Here is a 22,975-nt window from a genome sequence, read left to right on the forward strand (position 1 = left end):
CGTTCTGCTCTGGATCTTTTTTTTGGAATGCCCTGTCCTTGACAGTCCCTCTCCTGTTGATTCTTACAACATCCCAGCCTTGACATCATCTAACTGTGGCAGGCACTGTATATGTACCCAGTCTTACACATGTGTTATCTGAGTTTGACTGGACTGATTGTGGAATTCTATATATTGTTCTCTGTGTTTTGAAAAATGCAAGCAAAGGAAACACATGAGAACAAGCTGGAGGCCGAGTGGTCTCAGTCCTCTCATGATGTAGTTAGAGAGGTCATAGGGGCATCCACGGTCGATGGGCAAGAAGAAAAGAGAAGGATACAACTGATAGGTTAACATAGAGAGATGTAGACACATTTGTGAGTTGAGTGAAAGAGTGAATGAGTGCAGCCAGAGGGGTGGCATCAGTGGCGAAGGGGAGAGTTGGGAACTGAGGAATGTGGTACAGTCTACTATTCAAGCAACATGATTTGTATCTGTCCAGTTAAGAGGGAGAAGTAACATTGATAAAGTCAATAGATCTACTTGTAATATGCTACGAATTGCAAACACAGGCAAGCTCAAAGGGCACAGACCTTACAGGCAATGTCTCTTAATCCAGCCTCTTTCTTTGCCTCAAGTGTGATCTATGATCCTCAATTTTACAATGCCAACCATGCTTATCCTCTTTCAATACTTATCCCCGCATCTCCCCTGAAGAGATGCCGTAGGTAGTATACCCATTCATCCGGTTGAGATTGGCAGCATAGCCACGACCCCTCGCCCAGGTTCTGATGGTCCTCTGAAGAAAAGATTCCTTAGACTCTATGGCCTGAGCCGCAGCCTGGATCTTCTCCCAGATCCGTGGCACTCCAAAGAAGAAGGCTGGCCGCACCTCTTTCAGCAAATCAATGGGAGAGCCCTGCAGTGGGAGAAAACATGGGGTGAGCTGGCAGCAAAACCCAATGAGTTGGTTCAGAATTAAAGATTCTGTCTTCTCTAGGGCTTCCTAGGTCTGTAATTCGAATGTTCTGTAGCTGGACAAGCAAAAAAAAGCTTATTTCATTTAAGTTCTTGTTTTTGAGTAGAAAAGACAAACTGGAAAAAAGTTTCAACATCAGCTGTTGGTAAGGAGATAATCTGGGCAGAGTACCTTTCTTCTTAAAAACACATCCTGCAGATGTACACGTTTGTGCAGTAATGAAAATCACAACTATTAGTTCAGCTATTGACTTGATCAGTACTGTTGACACAGAGACATCACAAAGTGCAGTGCTGATTGTGTGTAAAAGGAGATCAAGGAAGCATAGCTCCATCCATTGATGTGTCAGAGGACTGATGGAGGATTCAGCAGTCAATTAGTCAGAGAGGTACTGATACTGGCCGGCTTTTGTAATTCACCAGACTAAAAAGCCAAGTTTTCCTAAGCCCTTTTCTAAATATGTGAGTCCTTTTGAGGGTCTTGACGGTGTAAATTTACATCACAGCTTGGCACCAGTAGAGGTTCTAAGTGCTGTCCGCTCAAGTCAGTCAAAATCAAATTTGATTCCTGGTATGGCGGAAGCACAAGCAGGCCAATCAGAGAGGTTGCACAGCAGACAGAATGTGCCAACCAGAAAATAGGTTTATTACTTTGCAGCTACAAACTAAGATCCAACAAAAACTATAATCTTGCGATTTGGTTGGCTATCAATGCAAATTGTTGTTTGAGTTGATGTTTAAATTCAGCAATCCATTTAATTAAATCAGACTATTGGGACAGGAATTTCCCCTTCCCCATGTGCCCCACTTCTTGTTAATCTAGTATCCTGACTTTTAGTGTGACCCTGGTGTGAAGTTTTTCTAGCACATGCGCAGAGGCTAGGCTTGTCGCTGATGGTTTGAGCTGGTAGCAGCATACTGTGTTTTGTCATTTATATTTTTTTCAGACCATTGTAATCGGTGTCATTACGAGAGAGACCACCTACTTGTGTAAAGTTCTGCTTCTGCATGTCATCTAGATCCTTGCGCTGACATGATGCATGTACATGGAGTGTGAATGCGTGCTCTGTGAACCTGCAATATATGAATGATGGAAGGGCATGGACCCAATTTGGATGCTTCAACATGACACAAGGTGAAATATGAAGGCACCTTCTCCAGATATAAGAAGTGCATTGTCTGCATTCCAAATGACTGGAAGGTAGAGATCCAGATGCTGAAGGGAGGATGACGGAGGCAGCTCTCGGACTGAAAGGTAGACATACAGATGCTGAAGCAAGGATGATGGGAGCTGCTGCCCTTTGACTGAAAGGTAGAGATCCAGATGCTGAAGCGAGGATGATGGGAGCTGCTGCCTCCTGACTGAAAGGTAGAGATCCAGATGCTGAAGGGAGTATGATGGGAGCTGCTGCTCTCTGACTGAAAGGAAGAGCTGCAGATGCTGAATCAAGGATGGTGGGAGCTGCTGCCCTTTGACTGAAAGGTAGAGATCCAGATGATGAAGAGAGGATGACGGAGGCAGCTCTCCGACTAAAAGGTAGAGATACAGATGCTGAAGCGAGGATGATGGGAGCTGCTGCTCTCTGACTGAAAGGTAGAGATGCAGATGCTGAAGCAAGGATGGTGGGAGCTGCTGCCCTTTGACTGAAAGGTAGAGATCCAGATGCTGAAGCAAGAAAGGTGGAGGCAGCTCCCATACTGAAAGGTAGAGATACAGATGCTGAAGCGAGGATGGTGGAGGCAGCTCATTGACTGAAAGGTAGAGATCCAGATGGTGAAGCGAGGATGACAGAGGCAGCTCTCTGATTGAAAGGTAGAGATCCAGATGCTGAAGTGAGGATGTTGGAAGCAGCTGTCCAACTGAAAGGTAGCGATCCAGATGCTGAAGCGAGGGTGGTCGAGGCAGCTGTCCGATTGAGATGTAGAGATCCATATGCAGCAGCGAGGATGGTGGAGGCAGCTCCCTGACTGAAAGGTAGAGATACAGATGCTGAAGTGAGTATGATGGGAGCTGCTGCTCTCTGACTGAAAGGTAGAGATGCAGATGCTGAAGCAAGAATGGTGGAGGCAACTCCCTTACTGAATGGTAGAGATCCAGATGGTGAATCGAGGATGGTAGATGCAGCTCCCTGACTGAAAAGTAGAGATCCAGATGGTGTAGCGAGGATGGTGGAGGCAGATCCCTGACTGAAAGGTAGAGATACAGATGCTGAAGGGAGGATGGCAGGGGCAGCTATCTGACTGAAAGGTAAAGATACATATGCTGAAGCAAAGATGGCAGCGGTAGCTCTCTGACTGCAAGGTAGAGATCCAGATGCTGAAGCGAGGATGGATAAAAGCAGCTCTGGGACTGAAAGGTAGAGATCCAGATGCTGAAGCGAGGATGGATAAAAGCAGCTCTGTGACTGAAAGTTAGAGATCCAGATGCTGAAGCAATGATTATTGAAGCGAGGATGATGGAGGCAGCTCTCTGACTGAAAGGTAGAGATCCCGATGCTGAATCAAGGATGATGGAGGCTGCTCTGTGACTGAAAGGTAGAGATCCAGATGCTTAAGCGAGGATCATGGAGCAAACTCTTGACCCCCACAATACCTCTCAGAGAATCTTTGGGATGCTCAAGTTTGCTATTTGGAGAGTGAAGTAAGGGTTGTACTTGATCCTGTTTGCAGAACTATAGTTGCATGGACCCCAGGACAACAGTGGAAAATGACCTCAACCTTCACGGTTGAGTCGGATTAGCCCCTGGTTGCCCAGTGTCCCCTTGTACAGAGTCTGACAGAGGCAAAATCTTGCAATGCTCAAAATATATCCCCATTCTTGGCTGTGAGAAGCGGAGACAACAAAAGAGGGAAATAGAGTGCATTCGGCCCAGGGTGTTTAGTGCTCTCAGAATTCAGCCTCCTATCCCTAAGGGACAGCGTTACCTCTCAAACTGAGTTCATGTAAATCGAGGCAACCAAGAATGTTATATGTTATATTATATTACATTTTGTTATATGTTATGTTAGATGTTATAACAGGTTATATTATATTATGTTTTATGTTATATTTTGTTATTTTATGCTCTGTTATGTGCATTTGTAGAGTGACCGTGACTGGGAGGTTGTCCTTCCGCTGAGAAGATGTGAGATTCCCCTGGTGGAGTGCCTATTGAAGAGCCAGGGCTTGAGCTCTTTTGGAATTTAAGAATGGAAGAGAATACTCTGATGTGTAGTAGCAGGTCTCTACAGGATTCAGGAGTGATGTAGGGGAAGGCCTGATCTGGTCTTGGATATGCTTGGGATGTGTGCAAGAAGTAGTTCCGTTATGTGGATGATCTGAATGGTTTGTGGAAGGAGATATGAATGAGGCTAGCTGGGCTAGTGTTGTGGAGTGCTTTGAAGATGTGTGTCTGAACTTTGCACGTATGTGTACAGGGAGCCAGTGGAGGTCCTTGCGGTGTGGTGTGATGTGTGTGGTGTGGGAGGCTAAGTGTTATTCTTTCAGCTGACTTCTGGATGATTTGTGGTTTTAGGGTGAGTTGTTTGCTGATGTAGAAGATGTTAGTCCTACTTGTTAGTGATAAAGGTGTGGCGATTTTGAGTTCTTTGTCGGAACCCATTTGACGATTTTCTACAACATCTTTAGGGTGAGAAAGCATGAGGCTGTCATGACAGTGACTTAATGTCATGTTTAGCTGGCTGTGGATGATGATCCTGAGTTTCTTGGCATGGGAGGTAGGGGTGAGGGCTGGTCCTTGCTTAGCTGGCCATCAACTGGAGTCCTGTGGTGATGGGTTCCTTCCAAAGGTTACAACCTCTGTTTTGTCGGTGTTGAGTTTAAGGCAGTCAATGGTTTCAGTCATGCAGGCGGTCAGTTTGTGCTGGGTGTTGGTCGAATTGTCCAAGAGGGAGCGTATGAGCTGGGTATAGGAGAGAATGTCAATGTTGTAGGAGCAGATGCACAGATGAGGTTGCTGGTGTTCGAGGCTTAGGTGGCCACACAGACTGACTGGGAGGAGCAGATCCAAAAGAGGACAAGTCCTAGATTCCGGTCTTGAGGTGGTGTCCGATGAGGAAGTTGTGAGACACTGTGTTCTAAGAGGCGGAGAGGCTCAGGAGGATATGGGTAGCTGTGTCTCCTCTGTCCATGATCATGCATAAGTCATCTGTGGTGGCGATGAAGGCTTTTTGTGCTGTGACTGGATCTGAAGTTGGACTGTGTGTTGAGGAGTTGATATTGGTTTAGATGGTTGGTGAGGCATTTATGGATGAGTTTCTCTAGGACATTGGCTGGTTATGGTAGCAAGGAAGTGACTCTGTAGCCAGCAGGTGTCGGATGGTCTGCAGAAGGCATTTTCAGCAGGGGAGAACTGTGGCATATCTGCTAGCATGGCAGAATTGATGGGGGTATTCGGGATTGGGATGAGGGCCACACTGATGGATAGAATTCCTCTAGTGAAGGTGGGGTGGGAGCATGGGACCGATAGGGCCTCCAGAGTGGATGATGTGCATGATGGTGGCACTTCGTATGTGGTGATGTCTAGCCAAGTGAATGTACTTGTTTTCTTGGACATGACGGGGAGTCTTAATGCAAGGTCTGTTGGGTTGGGCTGAGGCATGGATTTGTCATATATGAAAGTTATCTTTCTACAGAAGAACTGCAAGAGTTGGTTGCAGAGGTCCTGTGAGTGAGTAATGCTGATGGCTCCTGCTGCTGGCGAGATGAAATCTTTCACAATGAGAAGATCTCTTTACTGATATTGGTGTTGGCTGCAACAACAACATGGTCACTGGAACCAAGCTATACTTGGCTGATGAGCCCTAACTAGGTCAAAATCATTCCTAGTTTGCTTGTGTTACAATTCACAAAAGACATGGTGTAGAGGTTCAAACTGGAATGTTCCCATTGGAGCAGGATCAAGACTGATTTGCATATGGCTGGATCCAAACTGAGGAGGCCTTGTGTTCAAAACAACAATGGACTGGGCTGCGGCCTGAGTAATTACCAGTGTCTGAGATGAATTCAAGCTTTCAACCCATCACTTTTTTGAATGAGTTGGTGCTGGCGTCAATACAGACTTCGAGTGCTAACTGCTTGGTGGTCTGGATAACCTGGTGGTAGCACCCAAGGGCGTGTGTAGGTATTACTGTCAGCGCTGTCTTGGCTCTTTCTACATCTGCGCTCCAGCTGTTTGCAGTAGCGCTTCATCTTCCTAAGTTCCAGCTGACTTGAGCTCTAGTTTAAGCAGCTTTGCTAGGCTTGAGGGGAGCCAGGTCATAAGTGCAGGTGGTGATCCAGTTGTTGATGGATTCGGATAAGCTGCAATGTTTTGGCTGCTGTTCCGCAAATTGGGCCATTAAGTCTTACTTAGAGATTTTTTCTCCAGTTTTGGCAAGCTATCCTTGTGGCAGTAGGTCTAAGGTGGTGTGGTATGGGGATGATGTACTTAACAAGGTTGTGATCTGACACTGTGATTGACATCAACTTCTCTGGTCTACAGGAATGCTGTCGAAGGAGGTATGTCTCTGTAACATGTTAGGTAATAAACAGGGAATTGCAGGGGCTTAAGTTATAGTTAGCTTAGGTAACTATAACTGCTAAAGCTCATTGGTTTTGTACCAGTGAAATCTCAGGCATAACTATAACGTACCTTCAACCTTTGCTATTTTGGGTGAATTTCTAAGTTTTTTTCATTCTATTTCCTAAATATAATGTCCCTGTAACCTTTGGTTTTTTCAGTAAATTTCTGTTTTTTAACTAGTAGTCCCGATAGCAGAGTGGTCGAGAAAAGGGGTGTCATCTAACCAGCTCTCGGGAAACCCACTGTAAGGGACCTGCTGGAAGTAATAGGAGGGCTTTTTGGCATGCTTGTTCCCTCAGCAGCTAAGGGGACTTTATCCCACAAGCAGTCGTGTGCCGGTGGGCCTGTTTGCAGAGTGGTGGAGAAAGGGGAGATGGTCTTTGAAGTTCTTACAGTAATCATGCTCTGTGGGACTTACTGGAGGTAACAGGAGGGGTAGTTGCCCCCAGTGGAACCTCTAGAACCAAGGGGACTTCATCCTCCAACCAGCAATATGCCAGGAGGCGCGTTTGCAGAGTAGTGGAGAAATGGTGTATGGCCTGTGATAACCTCTCAGCAATATCGCTGTGTGGAACTTACTGAAGATAACAGGAGCCAAGGAGACTTAATCTCCCAACCAGCAACACAGAAGAAGGCACGTTTGCAAAGTGGCGGAGAAAGGGGGTGTGGCTTCTAAAGTCCTCTAAGCAAACAGGCTGTATGTGTGAGACTTACTGTAGGTAACAGGAGGGCTTGTTGGCGCTAGGGCACGGGGTTCTGCCTGGGCACCCCTGTATATTTAATAAACTACCCCCGGGATTTGGCTCACCCGGGGGCTACTTATAAAAGATGTGCGGGAGTCTCGTGTCTTTTTTTATTTTGGCTTAAATCCGCTGAGCCACCTGCAAATTTGCAGCAACATTTAAATAAAATGCCTTTAACCACTTGTCAGGGATCCTGTGGGACCTCCTCCAACATATCTGGGAGGCCCCACTGGCCTGACAAAAAGTTTATTTTCCTGGGTCAAATTGGCAATTTAAAACAGCACATCGGCTGCAATGTCAGGCTTGAGACTTGTTTTAAATGGCTACTTGAGTCAATCAATCAATCAATCAGGGGTTTATACAGCATACTACTCACCCATAGGGGTCTCAAGGTGCTGGGGGGGTGAGCTCTGGATCAGTCGAAGAGCCAGGTATTGAGATCCTTCCTAAAAGTGTATAGGGTTGGGGAGTGTCTGATGTTCACGGGAGGCACGTTCCAGGTCTTTGCTGCGATGTGGGAGAAAGCTCTCCTGCCTGTTCTGTTCTTGCAGATCCGGGTGACCTCTGCCAGGGCGAGGTCGGCAGAGCGGAGGTTCCTCATGGGTACGTGGAAGGATAGTCTCTCGAGATATTTGGGTCCGATGTTGAGGGATTTTTTAGGCGTGGGCTAGGAGCTTGAAGGTAACCCTCTTCTTGACCAGGAGCCAGTGAAGATATTGTAGGTGTTGAGTCATGTGTTCGTGGCGTGGAGTCCCAAAGACGAGTCTGGTGGCGGCATTCTGGATGGTTTTGAGTCTGTGAAGGAGAGATCTATTGATTCCGGCATATAGGGCATTGCCGTAGTCCAGTGTGCTTGTTATGAGCACGTGGGTGACGGTCTTTCTGCAGTTGGGGGGATCCATTTGAAGGTCTTACGGAGTATGCGCAGGCAGTTGAAGCTTGTGGAAACAACGGTGTTGATCTGTCGGTTCATGGAGAGGGAAGAGTTGAGGATGATGCTGAGGTTGCTTGCATGGTCTGTAGGCGTGGGTGGGTTCCCGAGGGCGGGGGGCCACCTGGAGTTATCCCAGGCTGAGTTGCAGGGTCCGAGGATGAGGACCTTGGTCTTTTCTGAGTTAAGCTTGAGGCAGCTGTCCCTCATCCAGGTTGCTAGGTTCTTCATTCCCTCCTGGAAGCAGAGTCCGGTGTTGTTGAGGTTCTTTGTGAGTGAGAGAATGAGCTGGGTGTCGTATGCGTGCGAGACGATGCTGAGCCCATTCTGTCTGATGATGGGGGCGAGGGGGGCCATGTAGATGTTGAAGAGCCTGGGGCTGAGAGATGAGCCATGGGTCACTCAGCAGTTGATGTCAGTGGGCTTGGAGAGGAAGGGAGGGAATCTGATCCTCTGGGTTCTGTCGGAGTGAAAGGATCGTATCCAGTCGAGGGCGGCTCTTTGTATCCCAGCGTCGTGAAGTCTTGCTGCAAGGGTGCAATGAGAGACGGTGTCGTAGCCTGCGGAGAGGTGGAGAAGGATGAGAGCCGTGGTCTGTCCCTTGTCGAGTAGCATGCAGATGTCATCTGTGGTAGCAAGGAGATTGGTCTCAGTGCTGTGATTACTGCGGAATCCGGATTTGGGAGGCGTCTAGGATGGAGTTCTCTTCAATGAAGTTGGTCAGTTGAGCATTCAAAAGTCTTTCGATGACTTTGGCTCCGAACGGGAGTAGAGAGATAGGCCGGTAGTTCTTCAGGTCCGTTGGGTCGGCCGCAAGCTTCTTGAGGAGGGGTTTAACCTCCGCCTGCTTCCAGTCATCTGGGAAGATGCCTGACGTGAGGGAGGTGTTGATGGTCCCTCCAAGTTCAGGTGTGATGGAGGCTGCGGCCTTGTGGAATATGTGCGGTGGGCAGGGGTCCGTGGGGTTTCCTGAGTGGGTTTTATGCATAGTCGCAGTGATGTGTTAGATGGTCTCGGGTTTCCAGGTCAAAATCATTGGCTGATCGACCATGATGGGGGGGAGGGTGCTGTTCCTCGTTGGTTCTCTGAAGTTGTCGTAGAGGTCCTTGATCTTAAGGTGGAAGTATGTGCTGAGTTTGGTCCAGAGTTGCTGGGAGGGTGTGGGGGTTCCTGAGTGGGTTTTATGCATTTTCGCAGTGATGTGTTAGATGGTCTCGGGTTTCCAGGTCAAAATCATTGGCTGATCGACCGTGATGGGGGGGGGGGGTCCTGTTCCTCGTTGGTACGCTGAAGTTGTCGTAGAGGTCCTTGATATTACGGTGGAAGTATGTGCTGAGTTTGTCGCAGAGTTGTTGGGAGGGTGTGGCATCAGTGGCTTTCCTGGGTGGCTTTGTGAGCTGCTGTATGACGCTGAACAGTTCCTTGGCGTTGGTCGCGTTGGCCTGGATTTTGTCCTCGATGAAGGTCTGTTTGGTGTCTCTCATGTACTGGTGGTTTTCCTTCAGGGCACACCTGTGGTTGTTCCGTGCTTCCGTGGTTTTCTGGTTTCGCCAGGTTTTCTCTAGGCGTCTGCATGAGCGTCTGGCTTCCTGTAGTTCCGTGGTGAACCAGGCAGCCTTCAGCATGCATTGCTTGGCGGGGTGTTGAAGGGGTGCGAGTGTGTCAGCGCAGAGGGCGATCCTGCAGTGGATGTCTGTGGCTGCGGAGTTGCTGTCGGTCATGGCCGTGGGGGGGTCTTTGCGCAGGGTGGTTTGAGGAGTTCCTCTGTGATCTTGCTCCAGGATCTTTGTGGGGGTCGCGGTCTGGTTTGGGTGCAGTGGTGATGTTGAAGGTGAAGTGGACGCAGTGGTGGTCTGTCCAGGGCGGCTGAGTATTGTGGCTGAACGGGATGCTTGTTCCTCCAGCGAAAATGGGGTCTAGAGTGTGTCCAGCTCGGTGGGTGGATGTGTCGACCAGCTGCTTCAGTCCAAGGTTGTCAAGGCTGTCGAGGAAAGTGGCGGAGTGGGGGTCGTTGTGGTTGACGAGGTGAAAGTTGAGGTCCCCAAGGAGGATGTAGTCTGTGGAGGTTATTGTGTGGAGCGTGGCTAGTTCGACGATGGTGGTTGCGGACTGGGTGCGAAAGCCCAGTGGTCTGCAGATGAGGGTGCCGTGTAGCATGGCCCTCGGGCTGGGCTGGATCTGGAAGTGGAGGTGTTCTGTGTTGGAGTGGTGGTCGAATGTGCTTGATATGGAAAGTCGGAGGGGTGTCTTGTGTGCGATGGCAAGTCCTCCTCCTGGGCGGTGGAGCCGATCTTTACTCTGGATCTTATAGCCGTCTGGGATGGTAGTGGCGATGTCGGGGCCAGAGGTGGCGTTGGTCCAGATTTCCGTGAAGAATGCCACGTCAGGCGAGAGGGTGTCGATCATGTCCCATATATCTACAGTGTGACGGTGCAGGGAGCGCACATTGAGGTGGACGCAGGTTAGGGTGTTGGTTGTGTGTATGTCGGGAGGGCCTTCAGCAGTGGGGGTGGCCTTGTCGGTGGTTAAGGATCTGTGGCAAGCTATGTACGAGAACTCTCCCTGGTGGTGTTTGGTGTGGTTCTTACGCAGCTGGTGTGCCTTCCAAGGTTGAGTGCATTGAGGGTGGTAGAATCGGAGTGTGGGTCACGGGGGAGCCAGGGTTCCTGGCGCTGGTCGCGTCTGGGTTGCGGACGCGTGCAGACTGGTGCGTCCGCTGTGGTCTGCATTAAGTAGGGGAGGGATGCTTAGCTGGGAGGCGGGAATATGGGCATTGGGAGAGGCGAGGGGCATGCAAGCAGTGGCGGGAAGTGTGGGATGGGGCGGCGAGAGGGGGGAGAAAGGCAAAAAATAAGCCATAGTCCATATAAACAGTGCAGGTGAAAGCAGGAAAAAAACTGAAATCAATCAATCAGGGAAATTAAATTAGACAATAATTCAGCAAAATAAGCCAGGCACACAGGAGTTTAAAAGCAAAAAATAAACAGAGAGCAGTACTTAGGCGGCAGCAGCCTCGAACCCATGAGTCAGGGGACCAGAGGCAGCAGCAGATCGCAGGAACTGTCGAGGAGTGTGCAGGCCTGTGACTGAGGTCCAGGTTTTACGAGCGCTCCCCCGCAGCGGTCTGCATTAAGTAGGGCAGGGGAGGGACCCTCAGTTGGAAGCCGGGAAAACGGGCGCAGGGAGAGGGGAGAGGCCGTGTAAGCAGGGGCGGGAAGTGTGGGATGGGGGCGGCAAGAGGGGTTTGAAAGGCAGAAAATAAGCCGGAGTCCAGATAAACAGTGCAGGTGAAACAAAGAAAAAACCCAGAAATCAATCAATCAGGGAAATGAAAGTACACAATAATTCACCAAAATGAGCCAGGAATACAGGAGTACAAGCGCAAAAAATAAATAGAGAGCAGTACTTAGGCGGCAGCAGCCTCAAACCCACGAGTCAGGGGACCAGAGGCAGCAGCGGATAGCAGGAGCTGTCGGGGAGATCGCAGGCCTGTGACCGAGGTCCAGAACCAGTGGGTAGCATAATAAATGCTACGGGCCCGAGTGGGACGGATATGCCCAGACATGGGTCCAGTGCTCTCTTTGCCAATGGAGTCAAGCTATCCTGGCTGATGAGGGGTGAAACTTCAAAACTGGTTATCGTGGCTGATGAAGAGTGAAACTTCGAAACTGGTCATCCTGGCTGAGGAGAAGTAAAACCCTGAAACCGCTCTTAGAATGCTTGTTTTCAGTCCAGGGAGAACCTGGCCTGGCAGTCCGGGCTGGACTGTTCCCATTGGGTGCAGGGTGAAGACTGATTTGCATATGGCTTGGTTCAAACTGGACTGGCATGGGGAGCAAAAAACAATGGATTTAGGGACAGATCTCTGTACGGGGTGAATGTATGACATTGTTCTGCATTCTGTTCATCTTTGCATTGGTCACCCCTATTGGGATGGGTATGCCCAGATGTGGGTCCCGTGCTCTAGATGCTGCTGGAGTCAAGCTATCCTTGCTGATGAGGGGTGAAACGCCAAAACTGATCATCCTGGTTGATGAAGTGTGAAACCCCAAAAATGGTCTCATGATGCTTGTTTTCAGTCGATGGAGAGCCTGGCTTGACAGTCAGAGATGGACTGTTCCCATTGGGAGCAGGGTCAATAATGATTTGCATATGGCTGGGTTGAAACTGGAAATGCAGGGGGAGCAAAAAAACAATGGATTTAGGCCGAGATCTCAATACTGGAGTGAATGCATGACATTGTTCTGCCTTCTGACCATCGATTATTCTTTTTGCACAGGCCAGCTAATAGCATTACAGGCCATAGGTATAAGATATACCACTTTATTAAAGACTTATAAGTAAATTAAATATACCAATCAGGCGAAAGCCAATGTTACCACATTTAAAGGTGAGCACAAGCAATTTTGCACTGGTTAGTCGTGGTAAAGTGTCCTAATACCAACATTTTTTTTAGAAAAGAAGAGGGAGTCCAAAAACCATCACTGCTAAATGACATCATTGATGATATCACTGATAACATCACAAATTCCATAATTGATTACACCACTGACTTTACCAATGATATCAGCAAATTAATAATTTTTTTGACCCCGCAACATTTGATTCCCCCTTCTGACACCTGCTATTTCTGCACTGGCCATTATGTCCTAAAGACTGATGATTAAATGCAAAGCACCAAAGTAAACAGTAGATTAAATTATACCCTACTCCTTCAACTTTTCCCCCATTAATGGATCTTTATGAAATTTGATATGCTCACAGAAGACTGAACATGCTAAATACTTTACAAATATTTTTGTTGATTCATCAAACATCATAGTCACTAGCAAATAACCATATTTTACCCCTCTTTTAAAAGTGTCCCTTTGATAAATCTGCACAAATTTAAATATACGAAGAATTTGGTAAACATTCTAAGCATCTGAAAATTCTCATAAAAATACATCACACCATGCTAAAGTAATGGGAAGTTTAAAAAGCCAGCTTTACATTGTCAAGAATTTCTGAAAGACTATGTAACAGATCTACACTCATCCAACAAAAGGACAGTTATTCAGTAAATTTCTAACTTTAGGGAGAGTTTGGTGTTATTCTATCCAGTATCTTTTTCTTTATGTAAGAGCAAAAACTCATATGGGAACTCAAATTGCAAATTACACTTTCAGGACCCTTGCTTTTTCCCAGGCCTGCTTTGAGAATCTGCAACAAATAAAGGACCCAAAGCAGATGAACTTCTATTTTTTGAGACGTTTGTGCAGATTGTTCGAAGGTCCACAAAGTTATTAGGAAAACTAAAAATGTGTTTCCTTTGTGAAGTCTAACTAATGCATATTTACACTGGTGCTACTCCCACCAGTGCAATAGAAACATATGTGTATACATCAGCATTTCTTTGTGCAGTCCTCATTCCTTTCCAGATACCTAACCACTATCTCAGCAGGACCCATATCAAACGTCCAACTCCTCAAATATAAGGCATGCACAAGTTATCAACAACCAGCGAGGAAAAAGAACTAGCCACTAATAGGGAGAGTGCCACTGCTCAGAGATAAATATGTCCATCAGAAAAAGACTACAGACAGAGGCTGTTGAGCCCAATGTGAAACTGGAGGAACTAGACACCACTAGCTAGCTAAAGTTGGGAAATAGGACTCCTTTGGGTCTTCATCAAGATCTTTCTCTGGTCGATTGTCTGGGCTTGCATCCACCAACTCCTTAACTCCAATACCATCGGGGCCTTCAAGTGCACTCTCAGCTCAGCCTTTGTGTCCTCTTATTCCAAATGCCCGCCCGGAAAAGCAGCAGCGGTTGAGGGGCACTTTTGCACCTTACTCATTATTATGTTACCATGGCTGCTGTCCAAGAGATCTCGAGGCCCGTAGCAGATGTTCAGTTAGCGACCACTCAGGATATGCAGGACTTAAAAGGTGCTGGTCATGGGGATACAGAATCTGTGTAGCCTCATGACCTCCTTGATTGCAGTCATAAAAAGTCTCATCTGCCTCCATATTCCTCTCACCCTTCAGTAGTGCAATTTCCCAGTTCATCTATTTCACTTATTTCTCCCACCCCCTGGGTATCACATATCTCATGGGGTGCCCAGTCCTGCCCACAGCCAACCATCAACCATCCTCCTACTATTGCAGTGATAAAGATTGAGCCTGAGGATGGCCTGGAATGTTTGCCTCATGTCAAAAACTGAAATCTGAATCTGTAGTATTCCCTTATTGGAAATTCCACATGTGGGCCCTCATTATGATGTCAGTTGGAAAGACCGTCCAACCAACGTCTTCGGGAACATTCAGACCGACTCGACCACGATGTCCCCGACCATCTTATAATGATGCATAGGAGGTAAAAATTCGACCACGCGTCAGTCAAAAAACATTTCGCCCGACATCGTAGGTTGGAAACAAGTCCGAACCGATTGAGTCGGTCAGAAAGGCGGTCCCATAGGTATTCCGGTTTCGATAAAGCATTGGTTGTCCTACCGAACAGATTAGGATGCATTCAACGCTGTTGTGGAACCTCGTTGGTATGTGTGCCACATGGCAAGTCTAAAATTTAAAAATCTATCACAACAACAAGCATAGGCTGTGCCTAAAAAAAATTTGAATAGTAGACACGCCCACCAATCCACCAATATAAAGGCCCAAAAAAATTATCATGATCCTTTGCTCACACAATGCTGGAGCAAGCCCAAGAGAGAACGTCTTGCCCATCCACTGCTGTCAGCCTTGCACACACTCAAACACTGCATTTCTCACCACTAATTGCACATATCACTTTTTAGTCAGATTCCTTTTCTTAAACACACCCTCTATTTCACATTCACACTCACCCTCACCCTCATCATGCCCAGGAGGAAGCAGCCGCGTTTCAAAGATCAATCGACCAATCAGGGAATTGTAAGTGCGATACTCACCCTTGAGGGTCTCAAGGAGCTGAGGGGGCGGGTCCGCAGATCTGTTTAGCCGAAGAGCTAGGTCTTTAGGGTCTTCCTGAAGGTGTCTTATATCTGCCGGTAGCTCATTCCAGGTCTTGGCTGCAATGTGAGAGAAGGATCTTCCGCCTGCTCTGGCTCTGTGGATGCGAGGGGTTTTGGCCAGTGCGAGGTTGGAAGATCAGAGGTTTCTTTTGGGTACGTAGAAGTTGATTCTGTCATTGAGGTATTTGGGTCTATTTTTGTGTATGCATTTGTAGGTGAGTGAGGATTTTGAAAGTGACTCTTTTCTCCACGGGGAGCCAGTGGAGACTTCGTAGGTGTTGGCTGATGTGTTTTTGTCGGGGATGCCGAGGACGAGTCTGGCGGCGGTGTTCTGTATTGTCTGGAGTTTGTGGAGTAGGGACGTATTGATGCCGGCATAGAGTGCATTTCCATAGCCAGTCTGCTGGTGATGACTGCGTGGGTGACTGTCTTCCTTGACTCAGGGGGGATCCAATTGAAGGTCTTGCAGAGGATGCTGAGGGTGTTGAAGCAGCTGGAGGATAAGGAGTTGATAGTGCTTGTAGATCATCAAAGTCCAGCCATATTTCATCGGGACCCTAGTCCGACAGACCCCCATCAGCCAATACTTCAACTCCCATCAGGCTCTGTCCTACACATACCTTCCCACCCAGCCCAAAGAAGCTACCTGGAACTCTGCCTTCATAACAGTTAGTGGAAATGGACTTGCAAGATGGCTGGCACTGGGGAGTGGTGTCTGACTTGACCACAACTACCATCATGGCCTTTTGTTCAAAACACCAGGCCCCAGTGTCAGCCATCTTGATAGTACATTTCTACTCACTCTCAACAAAGCATAGTTCCAGGTTGCTGTTTGGGCTGGGTGGAAAGGTGTGATGAAAGACAGGGCCTGATGGAAGATGTTCTGATATCAAACACTCATCCTCCCACTCAGCCCAACCAGCACAGCTGTAAACCTTCATTCCTGATTGTAGTTAGGTAGGATCTTTCTGCATGGGTACCCCCACTTTTTAGCTGGTGCTAAGCTGGTTTTTGACTAGTCTGACTGGGATCCTGCTAATCAGGACCCCAGTCTATCCACGTTCTCCCTAAACTGTTATGCCATGTACCTAGGTGCACCGCAGATTGGATACTGGGGTACCCTTGTAAATCCCTATTATATGGTACCCATGTACCCAGGGCATAGGTACCACAGAGGTCTCCCATGGGTTGCAGCATGCATTATGTCATTGATGAGAGACCATTCAAAATGGACCTACAGGCCTGCCATTGCGGCCTGCGTAAGTCGGTGATATAGGTTTACTATATTTACAGGTCACTGCACTTAAAATCTATAAGTCACCTCTAAAGCAGGCCTTTACAATCCTGATGGCAGGTTGATTGGTTCTAAATAAGAGGGTGCCCCTGCATGAGCAGAACACCCCTGAAGCCTACGGAGTCCATTCTCCTGGGTTGCCAGTGAAGCAGCCATTTACTAATAATGAGGGGTATTCATGACTGCTCAATGACCATTTTGAAAAACAGTGTAGGAGGAATGATTCCATCCACCGGGAGAGCCCTCTGTTAGGCTCTCCTTGTTCCAGGCTACCAGCCTTTTAGTCCCCGACAGAACAAAATGGTTGGTGCCGACCAGAGACACATTTCTGCCCTCCTGCAGCTGACCACCTCCCTGACATGATTTAGTGTATTAGGGCTGGGCGGGTGTGCTGCAAGTTCCTGAGAACCTGCAGGAGAGGCACATTTGCTATCCCTGTGCATAGTCCAGTTCAATCTCTGGCATGAAACTGGACAAAGGACATGGGATTAACCTCCCCCCTGTCCAGACCCTCCCGTGGGAGGGTCCTCTGAATCTTCCCAACCCTTTCCTTAGGGTACCTAAGGGCTACCTGGGTGTAGGTGTCTAGATTCGTCGTGGACATGATTCAGAACTGAAACCAATGCACTTCGACCAACGGGGCAATCTGGACTTCGCTGGACTTTGTTTGGGCCTGACTTTGTCTCCCTCTCAGTCTTCTGCCTCGTCTGTGCCCGTGCACCATACAGGATCCGTGTGGGGCCTGTGGGGCATCTCCCCTGCATTCATAGGCACCACAACACAGCTGACCGGTCTGCTGATCCTGCGCTCTGACTGACTCTGAAGGGTTCAACAACACAGGAGGTTGGTTTCTTTTTCCTTGAGGCCCAAGCTGCCCTCTCACACAGTTTGAGGTCAGAATCCCTCGTGGGGGCTACAATACCTGAACCCCTGGGCACTGTGAACTTTTGCAAGTGCAAATGCTTGTTGTCAATTATGTAGCAAGTGCATTAGGCTCCTATTAGCCCCAACCTCTGGCAACTTCTCCTGCAAAGATCTTTGACCACATCGCACCATGTGCTCCGTGGCCTGTTGTTTTGTAAAGCTGCCCCAGGTCCTCCTACAACTCCAGTGTCTTTAACCTGTGGGTCCTGTGGAGGGTCAACTACAAATTTTCTGGGCTCCCCCAATTGCTCTGGGCTTGCCCTGACTCCACTGCATGTGGTCAGTCTCCTGGACCTTGCTGGTCCTCTTCCTGCAACTTCTTGACTTCCTGCGTGGGTTGCTTTTGCCAAGGCTTTGGGGTGCTCCAACCAGACACCGACCCCTCAGCACTCGGCATCCTTCGTGGGACAGCTTGTATCAAGCTCCTAATTGTCCTCAGCGTCGCCTGGTCCCTGCAGCTGCAGAGTCAAGGTCGTCAACACCTATCCTGAAGCACCGACATTGCTGGTTATTCATCTGCCGAGCCCCTGGTCACACTCAAGTGACCCAGACTCTGTCCCCTCTGCTTTCAGGCACTCTTTATCAAGAATCCACATTTGGATTCCTATACACACTTTCTCCCCTTCCAGCACCAGCACTTTCCTGAAGTCCTCAATTGAGTTCAACTGCGGTTTCCGACGTCAATTCACACCTATGCACCTGGCTTCCCTGTGATAGGTAACATAGGTACCACTGCATCTATGGGTGGGGTGGCTCACCAACCTTCTGTCTTCCACAGCATTTCTTCAGGGTCCACTGGGAAGGGTCCTTAATCTTTAACAATCCAACCTCGACTTGCTCATAGACTTGTACGGAGTCCGCAGTAGTGTACTCACACTGACCACGTTCTCCGTGGGGTCTGTATCTACTTTGGGGGGTTCCTTGGGGTCCCAGCAATTCTACGTCCTCTCGACATTGTCCTGACATGAGTCGTGCTTCTTATACCATTTCGTTTAAGCATATGTTTCGATTCCCCCCCCTGGGGCCCGCTGTTTATTAGTGCTATTTACTGTAATTTCTTTGCTATAGTATTGGGGGCTTTGTGTATATATTTGGGAGATACTGGAACGTACTAGAAAGTATTATCTAATAAATACATATTTTTATGAATACCTTGTGGGATACTCTTTTGTTTAATCTATACTATAAGGTTGCATTCTGGTAAAACAAGCTGCTTTACGCTCCTTCAAGCATAAGCCTGAAGGCTGATACCACTTTAATATCTTATTTAGGTTGTCTAACACCTCTTAAATCACCGTAGGGGTTGTCTGGACTGGTGCAAGGTGTTCACTTACATTAGTGGGCATCATTTACCAGGCCAGCTTCTCACACCGACAGTGAGGTGAAATGAACTATTAAGGTGCCTGACACTGGTGCCTGGTGTCTGACTTGCCCACAACATTCCATCAAGGCCTTGTGCTCAGAACGCCAAGCACCAGTGTTAGCCATCTTGCTAGTACATTTCCACTCACTGTCAGCAAAGCAGAGTTCCAGTGTGGAACTGCACCCTTCACCTGGCCACCTCTGTGCCGATGTAGTGCTTTTGCTGGCCTTTGGGCACTGCAGTGCTGACCACAACCCCAGGAACTTTTGTTTCATCAACTTTGTGGCCTACTCGCAAGCAGTTCCCCACCCACAGACGGTGCTTAGCCCATTGCCTAACCTGTTTTTGCGTCACTCTGCACCCGGCCCCCTCTCTGCTGCTGATGGTGGGACTCTAGTGCCCATCTGACCAAATCCTGCTCTCAGACCCTTAAACCACAGTTTTGTTATCCCAAGTGTGTATCATGAATAATACTGCAACACTGTACTTATATTGAAAAATCTATTACCATCTTTTCCTTTCTCCTAGGAAGTGTACCAGTATGGTATTGAGAGATACCTTGCTGTGTAAGAAAAGTAACTGAAAAGTAATTCCAACTGTTTTACAAATAAATATCTTACCAGTAACTAATCAAATTGCATACAACTGCATTCAAACTGTATTTAGCTGAATTAATTGTGCAAAGTACAACTACACTTACCCGAACCAGTCTTGGCATTTCTGGAAAATAAAACACAATGGAATAATATTCTTATATAAACAAATTGGTCAGAGTTCAGGCTTTGAGTGTGGGACCTCATTTTTTGCCTGTGGGCAATACATGCTTAGCTACACTCTTATAAAGCCTTACTGCTTGCCCCACTACCACAAATAGAGTGTAAGGTATTATCTACTTTTACCTCTGCCTACCTGTTTGGATTCACTGGATTCTGCACACACTACATCTTACTTTGGTATAGTATATACTGAGTCAGCGTCCTACAACTTTGAATTTCTGTGCCTGACTGGGCCCCTCTATCCCGCTACTCTAGACGTGTTTCTGACCCCGGAGGTTGGAGCCTTTTGCTCTTGGTGGTGAGAGACAAACCCTGCTCTGAGTGGAGGTGCTTCACGCCTACTCCCTAGCAGGAACAGCATAGAGAGGCAGTGAGCCTTAAACTCTTCCCATCCTTTGTTATGCTTACCAGGGCCTCTGCAGTTAGTGGAGATGCCTGCCTCCCTGACCAAGCCCTATTTTTGGCAGCAAGGTCAGAAGCGAAATCAGTAAGCAAGGGAAGTGTGTCACCTCTCAGCCAGGTACCCTGAGCTGAATTGACTCCGTCCTTTGAGAATCCTCCCTGATGGTTTAGAGGGCTCTAGTCGGGTTGGGATATGTCCCTTACCTAGAGGTGTAGTGTAGTTCCTGTATTCCCAATAGGCTCTGCTCATTGGAATAATATATCCTATAGATATGACGTAGGATGTAGGACTTATGTCACTAGGTCTCTATCAAATATACTAAACTTAATTGTGAGTGCCAGCTAGCTCAGAGGTCACTAGAAACTTTCTCGAATTCACAAGAAGGGATTAGTTTCTGACAACCGCATAAACATGACAAATTTGTTTCCCTAGGACTGGAATAACTATCTTCAGAGTCGTGGAAATAATAGATAAGTAGGTCACTCAGTCAATCGTGCATGCTTCGTTTCTACAGAGTTTGCAGAGAAATAGTGAGACAGGCGTTTTCAATAAAAGGTTTATTGAACAGTCTTCTTTCTCATGCAAGAGAGGTGAACTGCTACAATCGTTAGACAGAATGCAAAGTATAATGCGTACAGCGAGAATAGTATTATAAAATAATACTGTAATAGCATTGTATGGTTTCTAAGCCATATACAAATACTTGCATAGATAACACAGGCTAAAATACTCAACTGGTGCTTCTAAAATAGGCCTACTCCAATGTACCTAACCTAGGTGGAGAAGTGTGGCTCACTGGTTAGAGGAGGCAGACCCGGACGCTGAGATCAGACCCGCGACCAGGGTTCAATTCCTGACGCGGCAGGGTCTTGAGCCCAAAATGTCCACGGACTCGGTAATTCTCGCTTCGGTGCCTACTCGAATCACAGGTTCACACTCTGCAACACTGGGCAATAGCTTGCTTAATCTCCACTACGGCCCCCCGTGGCGGGATGCCTGGCTTTCACCTTGGGGATACCCAGTAGGGGCTATCTCACAGGGAAAAACCAGGATGGGTTCCCAATGCAAAGCGCTTTGATGCCTGGCGGTGATATTGCGCTATATAAAAACCCATCCATCCATCCATCCAGGTCTAGTATGTGGGAAGAAGTAAGTATAGTTTTTAGCATAGGTTTAGTTTTTGCGAAGAATCTACCAAGGTTTCTCTAGGTTCTAATCAGCTCCATACCTTAGAATGAAGGAGGTATGGTATCTCTGTCTCGGGACTTGATTTCCCAGCACGCCGAAAGGGGAGTCAGAAACACTGGAGCTGGATTTCTCAGCAGAGGAAGGCAGCTTCCTGATCAGTGCGTCAGCTGGAGAGTCGGCTTCCTTCAGCACTTGCTGTAGCGAGCTGCGTCGGTCAAGTAGGTTGTCAAACTGCTCCAAACCACTGTGCTTTGCTATAGCAAGTGATGGTATATTTATACCTTTAAGGTGTTTAGGAATGCCATGCTTGACGTAAAATCAGGCATATGAACGCCATGAATGAACCCCTAATGTTTATTGTAAAACTAACTGAGTTCTTGGAGAAATCAATATTCAATCAAGGGGAAGTCCCTAACAGCTCAAGCTGGTTTTCAAAGAAATGGTTGTGGCGTTTGGTGAACGGATGGAAGTAACCATGCCTGTATTTGGGTTGCATGGGCTATGCCTAAATAAGTGCTTGATTTATATGCCTTTATAAGGGCAACGTGAATATTACCTATATAAGGGCATGAATCAGGAAAATCCATTCGGAATCTAAAACACCATACAACACCCACTCCACTTTCTTATGTACGACATTACTACGTTCTAAACATGTTAGACATATCAAAACATGATGTGTTAAAAAAAACATAGGGTAGCAAAAAGGCCCTCTGGTTCAACGATGACCTTAAGAAATCCAAGAAGTTATGTCGCACCCTCGAGAAAACCTGGAGAAAAAACCCAACCACAAACAACCTGACCACTTTCAAGGACGCCACCCGCAAACACCACCAATTGATTCGATCCACCAAGAAATCAGCATTCAAGGATCGACTCGACAACAACGCCCAAAACAGCAAAGAACTATTCAACATTGTCAAAGAATTTACCAACCCCACCGCCGGCACCAACGACATTACTCCCTCCCAAGACCTCTGCGACTCTCTATCCTCTTTCTTCCGCAACAAAATCGCCGACATTCATAACAGCTTTGAAAACCTGTCCGAAGAACAACCCACACCACCCGCCTCCGAACCAAAACAGCACACTCACAACCTTCACGCCTGGAACCCAATCACTACTGAAGACACCATCCGTCTGATAAACTCCATCCACTCAGGCTCACCAACTGACCCATGCCCCCACCACATCTTCGACAAAGCAGACTCCATCATCGCACCCCATCTCCGCGATGTCATCAACTGTTCCTTCAACTCCGCTACCTTCCCAGAGAGCTGGAAACAGGCCGAACTCAGCGCCCTTCTGAAGAAACCCACAGCGGACCCCTCTGAACTTAAGAACTACCGCCCCATCTCACTCCTCCCCTTCCCGGCCAAAGTCATCGAGAAAGCCGTCAATAGTCAACTCGCCGCCTTCCTTGAATCCAACAATTCCCTCGACCCCTCACAGTCCGGCTTCCGAGCCAAACACAGCACCGAAACCGCCCTCATCGCAGCCACAGACGACATCCGAACGCTACTCGACAACGGAGAAATAGTTGCCCTCATCCTACTCGACCTCTCCGCCGCCTTCGACACAGTATGTCACAGCACACTCATACAACGCCTCAACAACGTCGGAATACAAGGAAAAGCTTTGGATTGGATCATCTCATTCCTCGCCGGAAGAACCCAGAGAGTCCGCCTCCCCCCATTCAAATCAGAGGCCACCGAAGTCATCTGTGGTGTACCACAAGGATCATCACTCAGCCCCACCCTCTTCAACGTATACATGAGTCCCCTCGCATCCATCGCGCGCCAACACAACCTCAACATCATCTCCTACGCAGATGACACCCA

The 22,975-nt window shown here is 47.8% G+C and overlaps 1 protein-coding gene across 1 annotated transcript in view; it reads right to left on the reverse strand.

Annotated features, from left to right (window-relative positions):
* The window catches only part of LOC147725889 (long-chain-fatty-acid--CoA ligase ACSBG2-like), a 380,881-nt gene that overhangs the window by 102,183 nt on the left and 255,723 nt on the right, over positions 1-22,975 (reverse strand). Inside the window, exon 9 of the mRNA XM_086960034.1 lies at positions 717-898. Within this exon, the coding sequence (XP_086816160.1) occupies positions 717-898 (182 nt within the window). The remainder of the gene's footprint in view (positions 1-716; positions 899-22,975) is intronic.

The sequence above is a fragment of the Lissotriton vulgaris genome, chromosome 3_1 (genome assembly GCF_964263255.1).
Source record: "Lissotriton vulgaris chromosome 3_1, aLisVul1.2, whole genome shotgun sequence".
NCBI lineage: Eukaryota > Metazoa > Chordata > Amphibia > Caudata > Salamandridae > Lissotriton > Lissotriton vulgaris.